Source organism: Dasypus novemcinctus, chromosome 23, assembly GCF_030445035.2.
Source record: "Dasypus novemcinctus isolate mDasNov1 chromosome 23, mDasNov1.1.hap2, whole genome shotgun sequence".
Taxonomy (NCBI): Eukaryota; Metazoa; Chordata; class Mammalia; order Cingulata; family Dasypodidae; genus Dasypus; species Dasypus novemcinctus.
In genome coordinates, this window is record NC_080695.1 from 33803426 (window position 1) to 33819186 (window position 15761).

The 15761-nt window shown below is 42.6% G+C and overlaps 2 protein-coding genes across 3 annotated transcripts in view; one reads left to right on the forward strand and one right to left on the reverse strand.

Moving 5' to 3' along the window:
• AQP8 (aquaporin 8) overlaps nt 1–15761 on the reverse strand; it is a 46221-nt gene continuing 30460 nt past the window's right edge. Inside the window, exons 2-6 of one of the 2 annotated variants that reach the window (XM_023583936.3) lie at nt 12078–12331; nt 7274–7400; nt 4502–4716; nt 2297–2431; nt 1–716 (exon numbers count right to left, since the gene is read on the reverse strand). In XM_023583936.3, the coding sequence (XP_023439704.2) occupies nt 629–716; nt 2297–2431; nt 4502–4716; nt 7274–7400; nt 12078–12331 (819 nt within the window). In that variant the 3' untranslated portion in view covers nt 1–628. Of the gene's footprint in view, nt 717–2296; nt 2432–4501; nt 4717–7273; nt 7401–12077; nt 12332–15761 lie in introns of those variants that run through there. The other variant, XM_058286169.2, reaches the window with a different exon arrangement.
• Nucleotides 9409–9954, forward strand: LOC105744418 (double homeobox protein A-like). Its single transcript, XM_012518574.1, has one exon. It carries the CDS (start codon nt 9409–9411, stop codon nt 9952–9954), a length of 546 nt encoding a protein of 181 aa, XP_012374028.1.

Sequence of the window (15761 nt, forward strand, 5' to 3'; positions counted from 1 at the left end):
CTATTTACAACAAATCTAGATTGGCAGTCAGAAAACAAGGAAGTGGTCAGAACACAGAGGACCTTTCTGTGACAAAGAAATCAATGAACAAGAGAAGGTGAGAAAAAGGGGTAGGAGAAATGAGCTGATGTATATAAACAGCAACCTCTTCCAGCTGGGACCTCTTCTCCTGAGACCTTCCCTGTCAAGAAAAACTCTTCTCTTGTCCTGTTTTGACCTCTCTCTCTCAGAGGTGCTGACAGCACATTCTCCAGGCTGTAGTCTCTGATGTGCATGAAGGAAATTTGAACATACAGGATCTGGCAGCAGTCTATCTATCTGAGAAGCCAGGCTCAAGTCAGGGGAAGCAAGTCAGTCGCTCCTCTTAGCATATGCCTTATATGGAAATGCAGAAGTTGCCTTGTCTGTAATCCAGGGTCTTCTGAGAACACCAGGGGCAGCAGGAATTCCACTGGCTCAGCTTCACTGACCCTTTTGGATTAGGCGTGTTTTCCCATCTCCAATGAAGAACCTACAAGAAAAATGGACCAATGAGGTCTCTTAGCCACTGGGAAAGAGACCCAGGCCTCCATCAATGTCTTATGGCCCAGAAATCTCCAAATAAATATATTCTTGAGCCTTTCCAACTTCAAGAGCCAGATCCCTTTGAGGAGAGAGAGGAATTGTCGTCTGTTTGGTTTCCATCTCTTTTCCTGAAGATGCTAATCTTTGTCCCTCTGAAAGCAACAGACAGAGAATTGTAAATGTAGCAGTTTGATATAGTTATGAATTCCAAAAATAGATATTGGATTATGTTTTTAAACTGGTTTGTACGTGGGCAAGATTAAATTATGATTAGGGCTTTGATTAGGCCATGTCAGTTGGGTGTGAAAGATCTGGCAAAGGACAGAGTTGGAGGTTTTTTGGTGTTGGAATTTTGATGTTGGAGTTTAATGCTGAAGTCTTAAGTTGGAGCCCCAGGAAGTAAGCACACAGTGGAAAGAGAAGCAAGCCCTGGAAAAAGAGGAACACTTAGCCTAGAGAGAAGCAAACCTTGGGAAGAGAGGAACCCTGAGCTCAGAGAGAAGCAAGACCTGGGGAGAGAGGAGTCCAGGAAGCCTGAACCCTGGCAGACATTGGCAGCCATCTTGCTCCAACATATGAAAATAGATTTTGGTGAGGGAAGAAACTTATACTTTATGGCCCAGTATCTGTAAGCTTCTACCCCAAATAAATACCCCTTATAAAAGCCAACAGACTTCTGGTATTTTGCATCAGCACCCCTCTGGCTGACAAATACAGTTAGTGACACTTTTTTCTAAGCCACATATTAGGTCATAAAGGTTCCTGGGACTGTAGGTGGCCAATGGTTCAAGCAGTCTAGAACAGCCCAGCCTAGTACCTACCCTCTCCCAGACAGTGGGAAACTTGTACCAAATCTAGACACTAATCTCTGAACTACCTAGAGCAGAAAGAATAGTTCCTTAAACATTCTTAAGGTTCATAGAAAGACAGGCCAAGGAAAAGTAGTCATTCAGGATGGAGGGGGACTCTGTAATTTTTTTCTACCTGGAATTCTTTTGTTACTATCATCTGATTATCCATAGTACAACTCCAGGGAGCACTGTTCATATTGTACTTTATATAAATTGAGCCACCTGATATTTTCATGGTTTTCCTATATAAATTGGGTGCCCTGGAGATGAGCAAAACCCCTGTTTGGAACTCTTTTTCCCTTATTCTCCATCCATATGGTTGTTCAGGTAAGGCTCACCTCATCCCCATTCCAAGGGTAGGGTCATTCTTCAGACATAGCAATAAGAGTGCCTACTCCGTAGCCACTGTAATTGATTCAGAGATAGACACAGTAAACCAGTAAACATTAGACCCAGTACTTTTGCCAGAACTATAGCTCTATTTCCTCTGGAATTACCAAGTTGCTAGGATATAAGCCTAGAGTGGCTGGTGAACATTTTTGCCTCTACTGTAGAGCCTATCTATGTATAAAGCCTACAGAGAGGAAAGTAGAGCCTAGAGAAGAAGAAAGACCAAGTTCTGAAGACATTAGTTGAGGACCTCCCTGAAGTCAATGTTACCTGTAAACTTTTCATTTATGTTAGCCAAGGACTTCCCTGCCTTAAGGTGAATCTCTGTCACTTGCAATAAAAGGTCTTAGAGCCATATTCTTTGCTCAGAAGAAGGCTACCCATTCTCTTCTCCAAAACCTAGTGAAAACCTAGCCCTCTAGCCTTAAGCTCTCTGGGAGCTTTGCCAACTGGCCCATTAGATGGGCCAGTGACTTTATGTCACAACCTACCTGATGAGCACTCCTACAAGCAGGCTGGCCAGGAGTGGGCCCAACCAGTAGATCCAGTGGAAGCTCCAGTGGTTGGCCATCACAGCAGGTCCAAAGGCACGGGCAGGATTCATGCAGGCTCCAGACACAGTGCCCCTGCAAATGCCCACCCACACTGGTCAGCAAGGCACCATCCAGGCCCCAGCTCAACTCAAGTTCATTTCCCCCACTAGGCCTAGCTTGTGCACCACCAAGAAAATTTTTCTAAGCAGCTATAATATCATATGTTCCTGGATGTATCCCGAAGAAGACAAAAGTAAACAGGTTATTAACACTAGGACACAAAAGGCTCAACCCCTCCCTGACACTCCCCTCACACCTTTCTTGCAAAATGTTCAAAAAAGAATGCCTAATGCTGAAGGCAAGGGAGAGGAAGGAAGATGTGTAAAGTGGGGGCATTTTTGGGACTTGGAGTTGTCCTGAATGATATTGCAGGGACAGATGCAGGACATTATATATCCTGCCATAACCCATTGAATGAACTGGGAGAGGTATAAACAGCAATATAAACTGTAATCTATGCTGTGTAGCAGTACTCCAAGATGTATTCATCAAGTGCAATGAATGTGCTGCACTAATGAGGGAGGTGGTTGATGTGGGAAGGGTGAGGGGTGTAAGGAGTGGGGCATATGGGAATCTCCTATATTTTTTAATGTAACATTTTGTATGATCTATGTATCTTTTAAAAATAAATAAAATATATATATTTTTTAAAAAAGGATGCCTGATCAGTGATGGCAGGATGAGAAGGTAGATCTAGGTCTTCTCCAAAGTCTATAAAACAAAGTCAAGAATTATCAACCTTGTGAACTTTGCACCAGATGTCCTAGATACAAAAGCCAGCCTAGCTATTTCTAGCAGCCTAACCTTTATTTAACCTCTCTGTGCTTCATTCTCACTGGTAAGATTGAAGTGTTGTCATAGATTGTTGTCAGTAGTGAATGAGAAAATGAATATACAGCCCCATGCCTTACACAAAAAAATCATATACAAGTGTTAACTATAAACTAGTTCACCCAGGATGAAGGTCCCAGGGACTGCCATAGGGGGACTGCTCCCCAGCTGCACCCTTCTTGTTCTGGTGCCTGTATTCTTGCCCCACTCCCTCAAACTGGGGTCCCAGAGATTCAAACTGCCCCATCCCTCCTTAGGAACCAAGGTCAAAGTGATGATTCAGTAGGCTTTTAAGTGAACCAAATACCACTACACAATAGCAAAGCATTGCCACGGATATACCCACACACTGTCCATCCCTCCCAAGAGTAAACTTCTCATAAGATGATGGTAGAGTTGCAGACTTCACTCAGGAAAAAAGTTAGACTTGGTTCAGTGTCCAAAAGAAAATGAGTTGAGCAATAAATATGGGCCCCCTCATCCCCTTTAGCAGACTTGTCATTTAATTTTTCACTACACAGTGACTTTAATAAGCCACTTCTGTCCATTCTGAGACTCAGTCTCTTCATCTATGAAATATAAAAAATAATCTCTGCCCCAAACTTACCTCCTTAACCCCTTCCCAAAGCCTTCTGGAGGCTCAAAATAAATGTGCTACCTGTGAACTTTTCAATTATTAGCTAATGAATTCCACTGTATGACATAAGTGTCTTGAGATGGATTCCTGAAACTTGTGATTTAAGTTCTAAGATCCAAATTCTTTGTCTCAGATGAGGAAAATATGCATGCTCTTTATAAGCCAGAGGCTAAAATCTGGCTGACAACTAGCTGAATGAATACTACAAGCAGAAACATTTTATTTATCCTGCAAAAATCAGACATTTTCATGTAAAAATCCAGATTTCTGGCTTCCCTCGAATAAAATTGAATGGAGAGTCATCCCAGGCTCATATCTCCACACAATAACTTTCTAGACCTAATTAGTGGTGGCTTTCTTAGATACTACAGTCCCCACCACTCCATGTTGTCTGACCAGTGCCAGCCCACTCTCTCCACTTGTATTACCTTCCCAGCCCATAGTGACAACTGAATCTATAAAGCAAAGTGAAGCAATTGTCAACCATGTGAAGTCTGGATTCAAGCTGACCTAGATTCAATTCCCATCCCAGCTATTCCTGGCTGTGTGACATTTATTCAACCTCTCTGTGTTTAAGTCTCCTTATAAGAAAATTTGGGTAAGTTCTGCAGGTCCAACCTCCTCCAGGAGCTCACCCTGCCAGGATATCCACGGTGACAGAGAAGCCAATGGAGAAGGGGGCGAGTGGGCCCTGGGTCCTCTCATTCATGGCACCCATGCATACAGTCAGTACCAGCAGGGATGTCAGGATGATTTCTGCCACCACTGCTCCTGCCACTTGTCTGGGATCCTGGACTGTCACAAAGGCTGCCCCAGATGCATTCCAAAACCTCTCCTCGGGACTCACCACCTAAGGAGAGAAGCAGCTTAGCCAAAATGTGGAGGCAGGGAAATATCTGGGAGTAGAAGGGATAGGGTCCAAAAATTTACAACTCCCACCCTTTTAGAACTAGTGAGGATTTATGGTTAAATACAAAGGGGTCCATCACTTTGCAGTGGGTTGTATCTAAGTCTAAATCCCAGATCTATCACTTTTTTTCATCTCAATAAAAGGATGGCATTGAAGATCTCTCACTTTTTACTGTGTGAGTCCATGTGACTTACTCCAACCTCTCCGAGTCTCATTTTGCTCAACTGAAAAATGGAAGTAACCCAATGATGGCTCCAGATGTTGTAGGCCTGAAGTGTATGTAACTCACTTCGTAAAAGAATACAAAAATATTACTTTTGCAAACTTTACAAATGCATGTATATAATCAGGGGACCACAGTTCTAGGCCCCTTTTGGGGCTTTGGGAGGGGTCTGTGCAAGGAGATCCCTGAAGCTTAAACACAATTAGCTTCACAGTCAGACTCAGGAATTATCATAGCTCCTGAAGAAGGCAAACAGTGGAGCAGACAAGTTTCTGGACTTGGGCCCCAAATCTGGGTTCTGTTGCTTATCAGCTCATCTGAACTTGGACAAGGTACATACGTCTCTTGCCTTTGTTGCCTCATTTGTAAAATTGGGATGATAATAGTAGTTCCTGATTTACATGTAAAGTCCTTGCAGGGTCTGGTACATTGTGAGGACTCTCTAAGGACTTGCTATGGCTTCTCTTAAAATTATCGGGGGGCTAAATGTAAAGTGCTCAACAAACAGTGTGTTCAGTGCTAAGTACATTAGCTACTGCTTTATATTTGTCATCATCATATTTGACAAGCTTGCAAGAGGCAAGGCTTGAATAAGAGTCTTGGTGATGTGGTCCACAGAGAATCAGAATGGGAAGTTCATGGCCCCTTTCTACAGACAGGGAAATAAGGCCTGGGTCTCAAATGGGGACATGGAGATAACAGGGCTGGGAGTTGAGGGGGGACAGCAAAATGGTATCTGAGGCCAAAATCTGCAGTAGGCCAGCTCTTAGAGCTGTAGTTGGAACCACACTCAGTTTCACAGGTCTCCTCCATTTATCCATACCATCCACATGCACACACATTCCTCCACACCAACCACATGCACACACACATACTAAGCAAGGCCTACACCTTGGGTCTCTGGTTGGCCTAAGACTTTCTTATGGAAAATAAGGATGGAAGGGAGGGAGGGAAGGAGAGAAGGAGGGAGGGAGAGAGAAGTTTGAATAGGAGAAGCCTAGAGGTTTTGAAGGGTTAGGCTAGTTGGAGAGTGGACCATGGACTTGTGAAAGGAAGGGGAAGGACAAGAAGAGTGTAAACTGCAATGTAAACTATAATCCATGTGGTGCAGCAGTGCTCCAAAATGTATTCACCAAATGCAATGAATGTGCCACAATGATGAAAAAGGTTGTTGATGTGGGAGGAGTGGGGATGGGGTGGGGTGTGGAATTTGTGGGAAACTCATATTTTTTAATGTAGCATTTTTTTAAATCTATGTATCTTTTTTTTAAAAAAAAAAAAAAGACTAATAATTTTTCAAAAACCTTGTAAGCCTAGAGAGGGTCTCCTTGCCACCAAGTAAATGACAAGAGTTATGACCTTACTTGCACCTCTCAATCTTTAATGTGTGAGAAAATTATCCAGGGATCTTGTTAAAATGCAGGTTCTGATTATGTAGGTCTGGGGCAGAGCCTGAGATTCTGAGATTTCTAACCAGGTCCCAGTTCTGCTGAGGGTGCTAGCTCCTTGGACCACACTTTGAGTAGCAGGACCCTCAGTGATGATAGTGAAAACTTGCTTCCAGGTCTCTTGTGGAGGCAGCTTCTGCCATCCTGGGAGAGGGATATGGGTATGTGTGGAGCAAGGAGGCTAGATCTAAGAGTCCAGGGTAATTCATCCATGGAGTTATGTGTGGAGATATGAGAATTATGGGAGTAAGAGGAAGAGTCAGCCTTCCTATTGGGATGGGAGGATTCCAAATATAAATAGAATATTAACTCCCCTTAGAAGTAGAGTAACTCAGTTTAAAGGTGGGCAAACTGGAGAATACAATGGAGAGGTTTGTTCAGGAGTTTTCCAGGACAATTACTATATTCATCCCTTTATCCAGTGAGATGCCTTTATTCAGTGAGATGCTTCTAGAATGAATGAATGAATGAATGAACGAATGAATGAACGAATGAATGAATGAAAAAAATTTCAAATTATCCAAATCTACTCCAAAGCTAGAAATGAACTCAGGAAGAGAAACCTCCAGTCCTGAATCTTGCTTTCTGGTCTGCTCAAGGAAGGACTGTATCCAGACATGGACAGAACAGGATTGGTATAAGGGAACCAAAGGCAAAGGGCCTTCAAATGTCCCCATCTGAATGAGGAAAGGGCCCATCCAGTTCCACTGGAAGAACAGAGTCAGACTGTTACACACACACACACACACACACACACACACACACACACAACCAGCAGCTCCATCAGAGCTGGACCACAAGCCCAGAACCCCTTGGTATCACCCACCTTTGTCAGGGCAGCCCCAATCAGCCCCCCACACAGCTGGGATATCCAGTAGGGAAAGAGCATCATCAGGTTGAGGCTTCCAATCAACATGGCTGCCAGGGATACTGCAGGGTTAAAGTGACCACCACTGAAATCAATAAGAGCAGAAGGAAGTTGTGAGGCCAAGGTCCCGAGAAGGAATGTGCCCAACTAGCCCCTAGCTGTCCTTGTCAGGCCAGAGCCAGTCAAGGGCCCCAGTCCAAAGAGAGATGGGCTCCAGATCACTCCCATTTATCCTGAACTTCCACGTGTGGAATTAGGGGTAAGGTCAAGGAAGGGAAGAGCAGCCCATGTCCTACCTTAAGCCTAGACTCCGGGATGTTTTTATAGGAAGAATGTATAGGGAGACCATCAGCTGTTTCCAAATTCCCTCAGAGTTCCTTCCATTCCTTCAGAGATGTGGCCACAGAAAGGGCCACTGGTCAGACTGAGACCCCAGGCTCCAAATCAGTAGCCGAAGAGATATCTCTTGGCCTCCCTTATAAGTAACCAGGCTCTGAACAAGAGCTTCTGATTGGTTGAACTGCTCAGCCAACAAAATGTTAAAATGCAGATTTTGATTATGGAGGTCGGTGGCTGAAATTATGATTAGGGTTGAATGAGGTTAGGGATTCAGGATGGAAATAGCATTGAGAATTAGGGGTAGGAGTAGAGGGTCGTGACTGGGTTAGGATTCATATCTTGGGTTTGGGATGTGGATTAAGGTTGCACAATGTTAAAACTTGTGGGTTAAAGGGCAGGTTCAAGTTGGTCAATCCTCCAGTTGCTCATGGTAAAGAGCCTTCCCTTTCACCAAGATGCCCAATCAGCCCAGGTCCCAGAACCAGGAGGTCTACCAAGTGCTCCTGCTACTCCCATCAATATCCTACCCAGTCACACACTGACAGAGAAACTATTCTCAGAGGCTCAACCATTAAACCCAAGAGTGAAAGTGACCCCCAAGAACTCCCATGTTACAAAATAGCCCAAGTGCCCCCCAAAATGTTAAGAGCCCACCAACAGGACTAACCACCCCAATAGACACAGGGCATTGCTCTGAGACTGAACAAAGGATCAAGCTCTGGGTAATAGGAAGACCTATACTTTGCCTAAGCACCTCATATCTTAGGACCAGCTGCTCCTAAATTGTCTGGCTCAGCTCAATGCCCATACCCTGAGGTGAGCACCAGATGATTTTGTAGCACCAGATGATGCTCAGGCTCAGGAGAGGGTGCAGCCAGAAAAGGGCTGCCTACTTGATTTCAATTTGGGTCCATGACCAAGTTTAGCCTAGGCTCTGTGAAAGCACAGACATGAAGTTAGGGAAAGGAGGAGTTGGCTTTGAACTCTATAGGAAACTCATGCCATTGGCCTCTCTGCCACCTCTCCCTGGTCCACAAGAGGAGAGAAACTGTTACATAGAACATGGTGGCTCTACCAGGAGAGGGATGGATTATATGAAGACCATACATGTTCCCTAGACTAACTTCACAATCAAAGTAAAACAATCAAGACACTTTCTTAGTTTGTTAATTCATTAGTTCATTAATTCACACAACAGATATCTACTGGACATCTACCAAGTGCCAGGCCTTATTCTGGGTGCTTTACATGCCTTATGTCAGATCTCTTCAACAGCCTCGAAGTCGGTTTTTGGAACACAGTGTGCCTGGTACACCACAGATGCTCAGTAAATATTCATTGTAAAAGAACATGATTGAACAATAGGTTGGTATTACCAAGAAACAGTATACTGCAATGCATAAAGATGGTCTCTCCAGTCAGGTGGCCGGGATTCACATCCCAGCTCTGCCACTGAATATCTGTGTGACCTTGGGTAGGTTACATAACTTCTCTGAGTCTCATTGATCCCTTTCTTGTAAGGCTATTAAAAGGATATAATGAAATAATACACATAAAGCACATAGAATTGAGCCTGACATTTTATTAGTACTCAATAAATATTATCTACCCCACTTATACCACTGTGCACAAAGAGGTTCAACTAAGTGAAGAAGCTAGGAAGTGACAAAGATTGCATTCAACCCTGGACCCATCTGAACAAAACATAGTGTGGATCCTAGTTGCATTTTTGAAGATCAGGAATCCCTTCCAACATGGCCCAGGACAACTCATCAAACAAGATCATAGCTGTCTGTGGAAGGCGCCGTCGCACTAAATTCACAGCGGATCAGTTGAAAATCCTCATTGACGCTTTCAACCAAAAACCATACCCGGGTTATGCTACCAAACAAAAACTTGCTTTAGAAATTAACACCGAGGAGTCCAGAATCCAGATTTGGTTTCAGAATCGAAGAGCTAGACACTTACTCCCGAGAAGAGGGAAACCCGAGGAAGACTTCGACTCAAACCAAGACCACGGGCAAGATCACCCTGCAGAGGTTCAAGCTACTCTAGGTAGAGAAACCAGACGGTGTCGTACCCCCTACACCTCTTCCCAACTATGCACTCTCATCGAAGCTTTTGAGAACAACCCTTACCCTGGGATTGGTTCCAGAGAACAACTTGCTAAAGAAATTGGGATTTCAGAGTCAAGAGTCCAGACTTGGTTTCAAAACCGAAGATCTAGATTCCGTGGTCAGAAAAAAAGAGAACCTGTTAAGGACTTAGAGCAAAGACAAGACCAAGGACAAAGTCTCTGAGATGAGAGAATTCAAGGTCTGGAAGCTATCCAAAATATCACCAACCTCACTAGTAACTGTTTGATTTCCCTGGAACCAGAATGAGGGGCACGGAAACAAGTTCAGTGTACCTGATATCATCACCTTGAGCCCCAAATATTTCTCAGTCTTCCTTAGAATTCCCCTTCCTCTGAGCACCCTGAAAATGGTAAACAAGACTGCAGGCGGCAGAGACAGCTCTTGGTGCTACCGACCGAGCCTGGCTCTAGAGTTCAGCAGAACTTGAGGACAGTGAAAAAACGAGTACATATTATTTTGCAGTCATCAGAGTAATAATTGATTCAGGCAAAAACGTCAGTGTATGTAAAAACCTTGAAATGAATGGTTTATGAAGAAAAAGTTATATATCATCTCAAAGAATCTTTCAGTAGGTGACTTATAAATTACAGAAGGAAAACTGGTGAGTTTTCAATGGAGAAAGTTGGCACACTCCACCTTAAACAAGTGCTCAAAATTCACTATATCAACAATTACACAGACTGACATGAGGTACCCTCTGACGGGAAGCATTTAAGAAGGACATAATATTCTTTCTGTGGTATTACTGACAAGTGCATATTCTTAAATAAATAACAAAAACCTCAAAAGTGCATAAATTTAACTTAATCATAAGGAACACCAGACAAGCAAAATTGAGTGACATTCTACAAAGTAAGAGACTTGTATGCTTCAACAGTGGATAGATTAATTGCAGTAAGGATGGAGAGAAAGTATGCTAACTCAGGAAATATTTAGAGAGTAAGTCTCCTGAAGACATATCTTCTATATATAGATTGTGCTACTGTTTATGTGAGGGAAAGGACACAAATTCAAAGATCTGTTTATACCTAAAATTTCTCTCTAAAGATGCTCAAAAACTGGTAACATTAGTTATTTCTTGGGAAGAGAAGTGGAAAACTGGGGTGGGAGATAAAACTGTTTTTCACCTTAATCTTTTCTCTTTTTTACTTTTTAAATTGTAGTACCATATATACAACTCAAAATTTCTCATTTTAACCACTTTTAAGTGTACAATTCAGTGGCATTAATTACCTTGAATTAGGGCCTTGTAAATGTAAGCTTTTACCCCAAATAAATACCCTTTATAAATCCAAAAAAAAACATAATGTGCTTTTCATTTCACCTGCAGCCTCCTTAGGACATTTAAAGAGAGACAATAAAATTTTCCTTTTCTTTTTTCTGATTTTCTTAGAAATAGTATTTCAATTTCCTTGCCCAATCTAGTTTCTGAGATTGAATACAGACTAGCCTGTCCTAGATCACTTCCCCCAGTGCCCCATTTCAGAAAGTCATCATTATGGTTGGCTCCCCTGGAAACCCATGGAGTGCCCCACTGAGCTCCCATCTGCAATGGCAGAAAAGGCCCTGGAAAGTACTCAACAGGATCCCCACTCCCAATATGTTCTTCTGTACATCAGCTCTCCTACATAGAAGCCCTTAGACTACCACTTTCTAATGATAACAACAACACAACAACCAAAATCAATTGAGGGCTTAATAAGTGCTGAGCTCTTTGCACTTGTTACATCATTCTTCTGTTTTCATCTTTATCTTAATCTTAATTTTCAAGTCCCCCCCACCCCCCATGGGGCACTCAGGGGCCGGGGCTGGGAACTTGGCCTTGGTTCCTGGCTCTGCCATTTACTAGTCATATAACCTTGGACAAGTTACTTTTCTCTTCCATAGCTATGAAAAGGAGCTAGTAATAGTACCCACCCCATGTGGCTGTTGTGAGGATTAAATGAGTTTATATACATAAAATGATTTGAATAGTGCCTGACCCATGATTAGCCTATAGACATATATATGTATAGGCTTGAAAAACAATAATGTAGCTTTTAAAAGAATTCTATTATTTCCACTTTATAGGTGGAGAAATTTGGGTTAGAGTATGACTTTCCCAAGGCCACAGAGCAAGGATTTGAACTTAGGCAGACTGATTCCACATCCATACTCTTATCCACAGTGCCCCTTGGAATCCTCAGTATGTGCCCAGGGGGTCCCTGCCTTTGCTCCCTGCTCTGTTTCCTAGCCCCAGGACATCCCAAGTTAGCACCAGTGTGAATGTTTAGAGTTGGTCTCACCTTATGTTCCCCAAAGTGGCGATGATGAGGCCCAATGCCAGCCCGTGGGCCAGGGCTGGCTGAAGTATTCCAGTATCCATCTGGTTCTCAATGACTGACAGGCACCCAATGAAGATGAAGAAGGTAGAGCCCAGCAGTTCAACCAGACAGGGCTGCACAAACCGCTCATACCAGGATGTTCGCCACCAGCCACCCATTCTTTGTTCCTTAGTTTTATCACTGCCAAGTTCAAGGTCACACATAGATGCTGCTAACTGCAATAAGGAAAAATGGAGAGAGGACATGGGTGAGAAGAAAAGCCCAGACAGAAACCCCCAGCTCCCAAAACTTGAATTAATTTTCAGCAACCCCTTGCACTGCCAATTTAGAGAGAAAATGCCTATAGAACACTCACCTCCCCAGACATCAGGGCTGAAGTGTAATAGGAATTGAAGCTCTTGCCTGAGCTGGTGGGAAACCTGCACCTGCTCTCCTGGACACTCTTTATCTCCAGGACAGGGGCCACTGATCCCACTACAGGCTCTACCTCCTTTATAGGGCTGCAGAGGCTCCACTTGGGAGCCCAGAAAGCAATAAAGTACAGGTGGGAGGTGGCTCTGAAGCCCCAAAGAAGAAACATTTTCTTTTTTTATCTCAACAGGGCAGGGCAGGGCATGGTGGGTCAAGGATTGCTGAGCTTTGTTGCATCATCTAGAGGGTGCATTGCAGGGTTTACACAGCAGGAAATGGGGAATCTAGTTCCCCAGCTCCCCTTGATCACTCACTGGTTTCCATCAGAGACCACCACATGTGCCTGGACCTCAAGGAAGTCCTCATCAGGTTGGGACTGCATGTGTCAAGCAACAGGAAATTCATCTTCAATTATTTTTTCCTATGGACTCCCTTGGATATATCCTCCTATGTGAGGCCTCAACATCCCCACACTGCTAGCCTGAGTGTATATATGGATAATCAGTTCACTGATAAGGAGGGGGCAACAGGGGCTAACAAGAGGCTGTGTGATACATGAGAAAGCCTGTGGACAATGGGAACAAACTGCTTGGGTTTAAATCCCAGTTCTGCTATGAACTAGCTACTTAATCTTGAGTATACTATTTAAACTCTCTGCACCTTGGTTTTCTTCAGTGAAATGGAAATGGTAATGTCAGTGTCAGTGTCATAGGGTAGTGAGGCTTACATGAGTCAGTAAATGTAAAATGTTGATGACGGTGCCAAATAAGTACATACCATGCCTATTATTAAAGGTTATATATTTATGTTATAAATAATATTTATTGAGCACTTTCTATGTGCCAGGCACTGGGCTAAGTACTTTATATGGCATTATCTCATTTAAAGCTCAAAACAATCATATTAGGTAGGTGTTATTATTATAGACATGTTAGAGATGAGAAAATGGAGTTTTAGGAAGGTCACATTTCCCAGGGTTGCACAGCTAGTCTGATTGTAAAATGTGTAGACTGTGCTGCCTTTCTAATATAGATGAATGGATGATGAATGGATGGATGGATGGATGGATGGATGAATGAACAGATGGATGATGGATGAAAGGATGGAAAATGGAAGGAAGGGATGGAAGAAGGAGGCAGAGAGGGAAGGAGAGAGAAAGGGAAGGAGGGAGGAAAGGAGACAGGGGGGTTGGAAGAAGGGATGGAAAGATGAGTTTCTTTGTTCATACATTCAACAAATATTTAACTACCTACTGGGAGCAATCACTATCATCTGAGTGTTTATATATACACATATATATGTATATTTACATGGATAGAGAAATCATATCAGAGCTGAGGGAATTTTAATGATTGTTTCTCCCATTTATTGACCACTCACTACATTTCCAACACTGTGCATAAATCCACAATACCTTTATTAGATAAGTTCTATTATTTATCATACCCATTTTCTGATGATTGAAATGAGGCACATAGAAGTTAAAGAACTTGCCCAGGTTCCTCTAGATAAAAAGTAGCTGCTTCAGGACAGAAGTGGATATATCTCCACAAGAGTTTGGCAGTTTGCTGACAGCTCTTTTAAGTTAGATATGTGGGTATGCAGTGTGCCTATTGGACATTTTCAGAACTTGTTAGGTTTGGTGACTGCTGTTTTGCTGATTACCTTTAGACCTGTTTTCTCCCTCCTCCATATACCACAGCACACTGTACAAGACATTGCCTCCTACACCCCTCCTCCCATGTCCTATAAATGGTAACAGATGACAGTCTTCAAAATCTCAGCTTCCTCTTCTCCCTCATTCTTTGTCCAAATCCTGTTACTGCTGCTTCCTAAATATTTCTCTCCCATCTTAGCCCAGGCCATCATCAGTTCTTCCCTAGTCTCTTGAAGAAAAAACCAAACTAACATTAATTATACACCTGCCAAGTGCTGGCCCCTGCACTGAACACCTCATAAACATTCTCTCAACCTTTACAATAACCTATTAATTTCCCCATTTCATGGGCCCAGATTCCCTGCCAGAATTATTATAGTAATGCCTTACCTAATCTCCTTGACTCACCCAATTTTAATCTATTCCTGCAAAAGAGTCTGGGAAATATTAAGTCTAACTGCATGCAGGAGGGAAAAAAAAGCATTTTTTAAACACCCAGCAATTTCTGCAATGAGATAGTTTCGTTGTCGAATTCCACTCTGTCAATCTAATCAAGTCCTTCCCCAATCCAAAAACCTTTCAGCAGCCTCCCATGGCTTTCAGAGCAAAGCCACACTCTCTTAGCCAGCTCAACCTCATCTTCTCATATGGCAAGACTCATTCATCTCTTGCCATATGAGCCCTAAACAACGGATGGGATGAGCCACACATACTCAGGTCTCCCTGTTCTTCCCTCTATTTGGATTCATCTTTCACCCTTTTGGCTAACTTCTACTCCTCATTCAAATTTCACTTCAAGGGTAACATCCTTCCTTATCCCTGGGTCAATTACCTCTCAGTTCTCTAGACGTGTCTTTCCCTGGCTGAAGCCAAGGTTGGATTCAGTATCCAAAACCCAGTGGCTTTCCAGAGGAAAACTGAATTTCATTCAGACAAAACAACATATTTCCACTACCAAAGAATTTTTGTGTGAGCTGATGGTCTCCATAAGCTATGTAGATTCTCCCAAAGTCACTAGAAAAACTGGTGGGCTAGGATGATAGTCTTCCTAAGAAATTCTTTGGCTGGAAAACTTCCCAGTCTTTCAACCCGAGGTAAAGCTGAAATGACCAAGGCCTCTAATTTTTAACCCTGTTTGGATGGCAACAGTTCAGAAAATCTCTGCAAAAGAGGAACTCCAAATGGTCAGCTAAGATGAAAAGATACTTTATCTCTCTAAAAGCCAGAAAAACTTCAGATCAAAGCAAGAGAAATAACATTTTCACCATTAGCTTGGTAAAAAAATTTTTAAATGATTTATATATCCAAAGTTGTTAAAGGTGAGGGGAAATAGGTACTTATACATCACTGGAGAAAATGTCAATTGTCACAGTATATTATTACAAAATATGGCAGTATTGATTAAATATTAAATACACATGCTCTTTGATCCAACAAGCCTTTTATTTAGAAATCGACCTTATACAAATACAAACTCCAGTAGGTAATATAATATATAGAAGGATATTGATTTCAACATTGTTTATAGTGGGAATTAAACTGGAAATTATGTGAATGTTTGTAATTTTAATAACAGC

Excerpts from the sequence above, each read along its gene's own strand:
- LOC105744418 (XM_012518574.1), top strand. The coding sequence starts at position 9,409 with ATGGCCCAGGACAACTCATCAAACAAGATCATAGCTGTCTGTGGAAGG.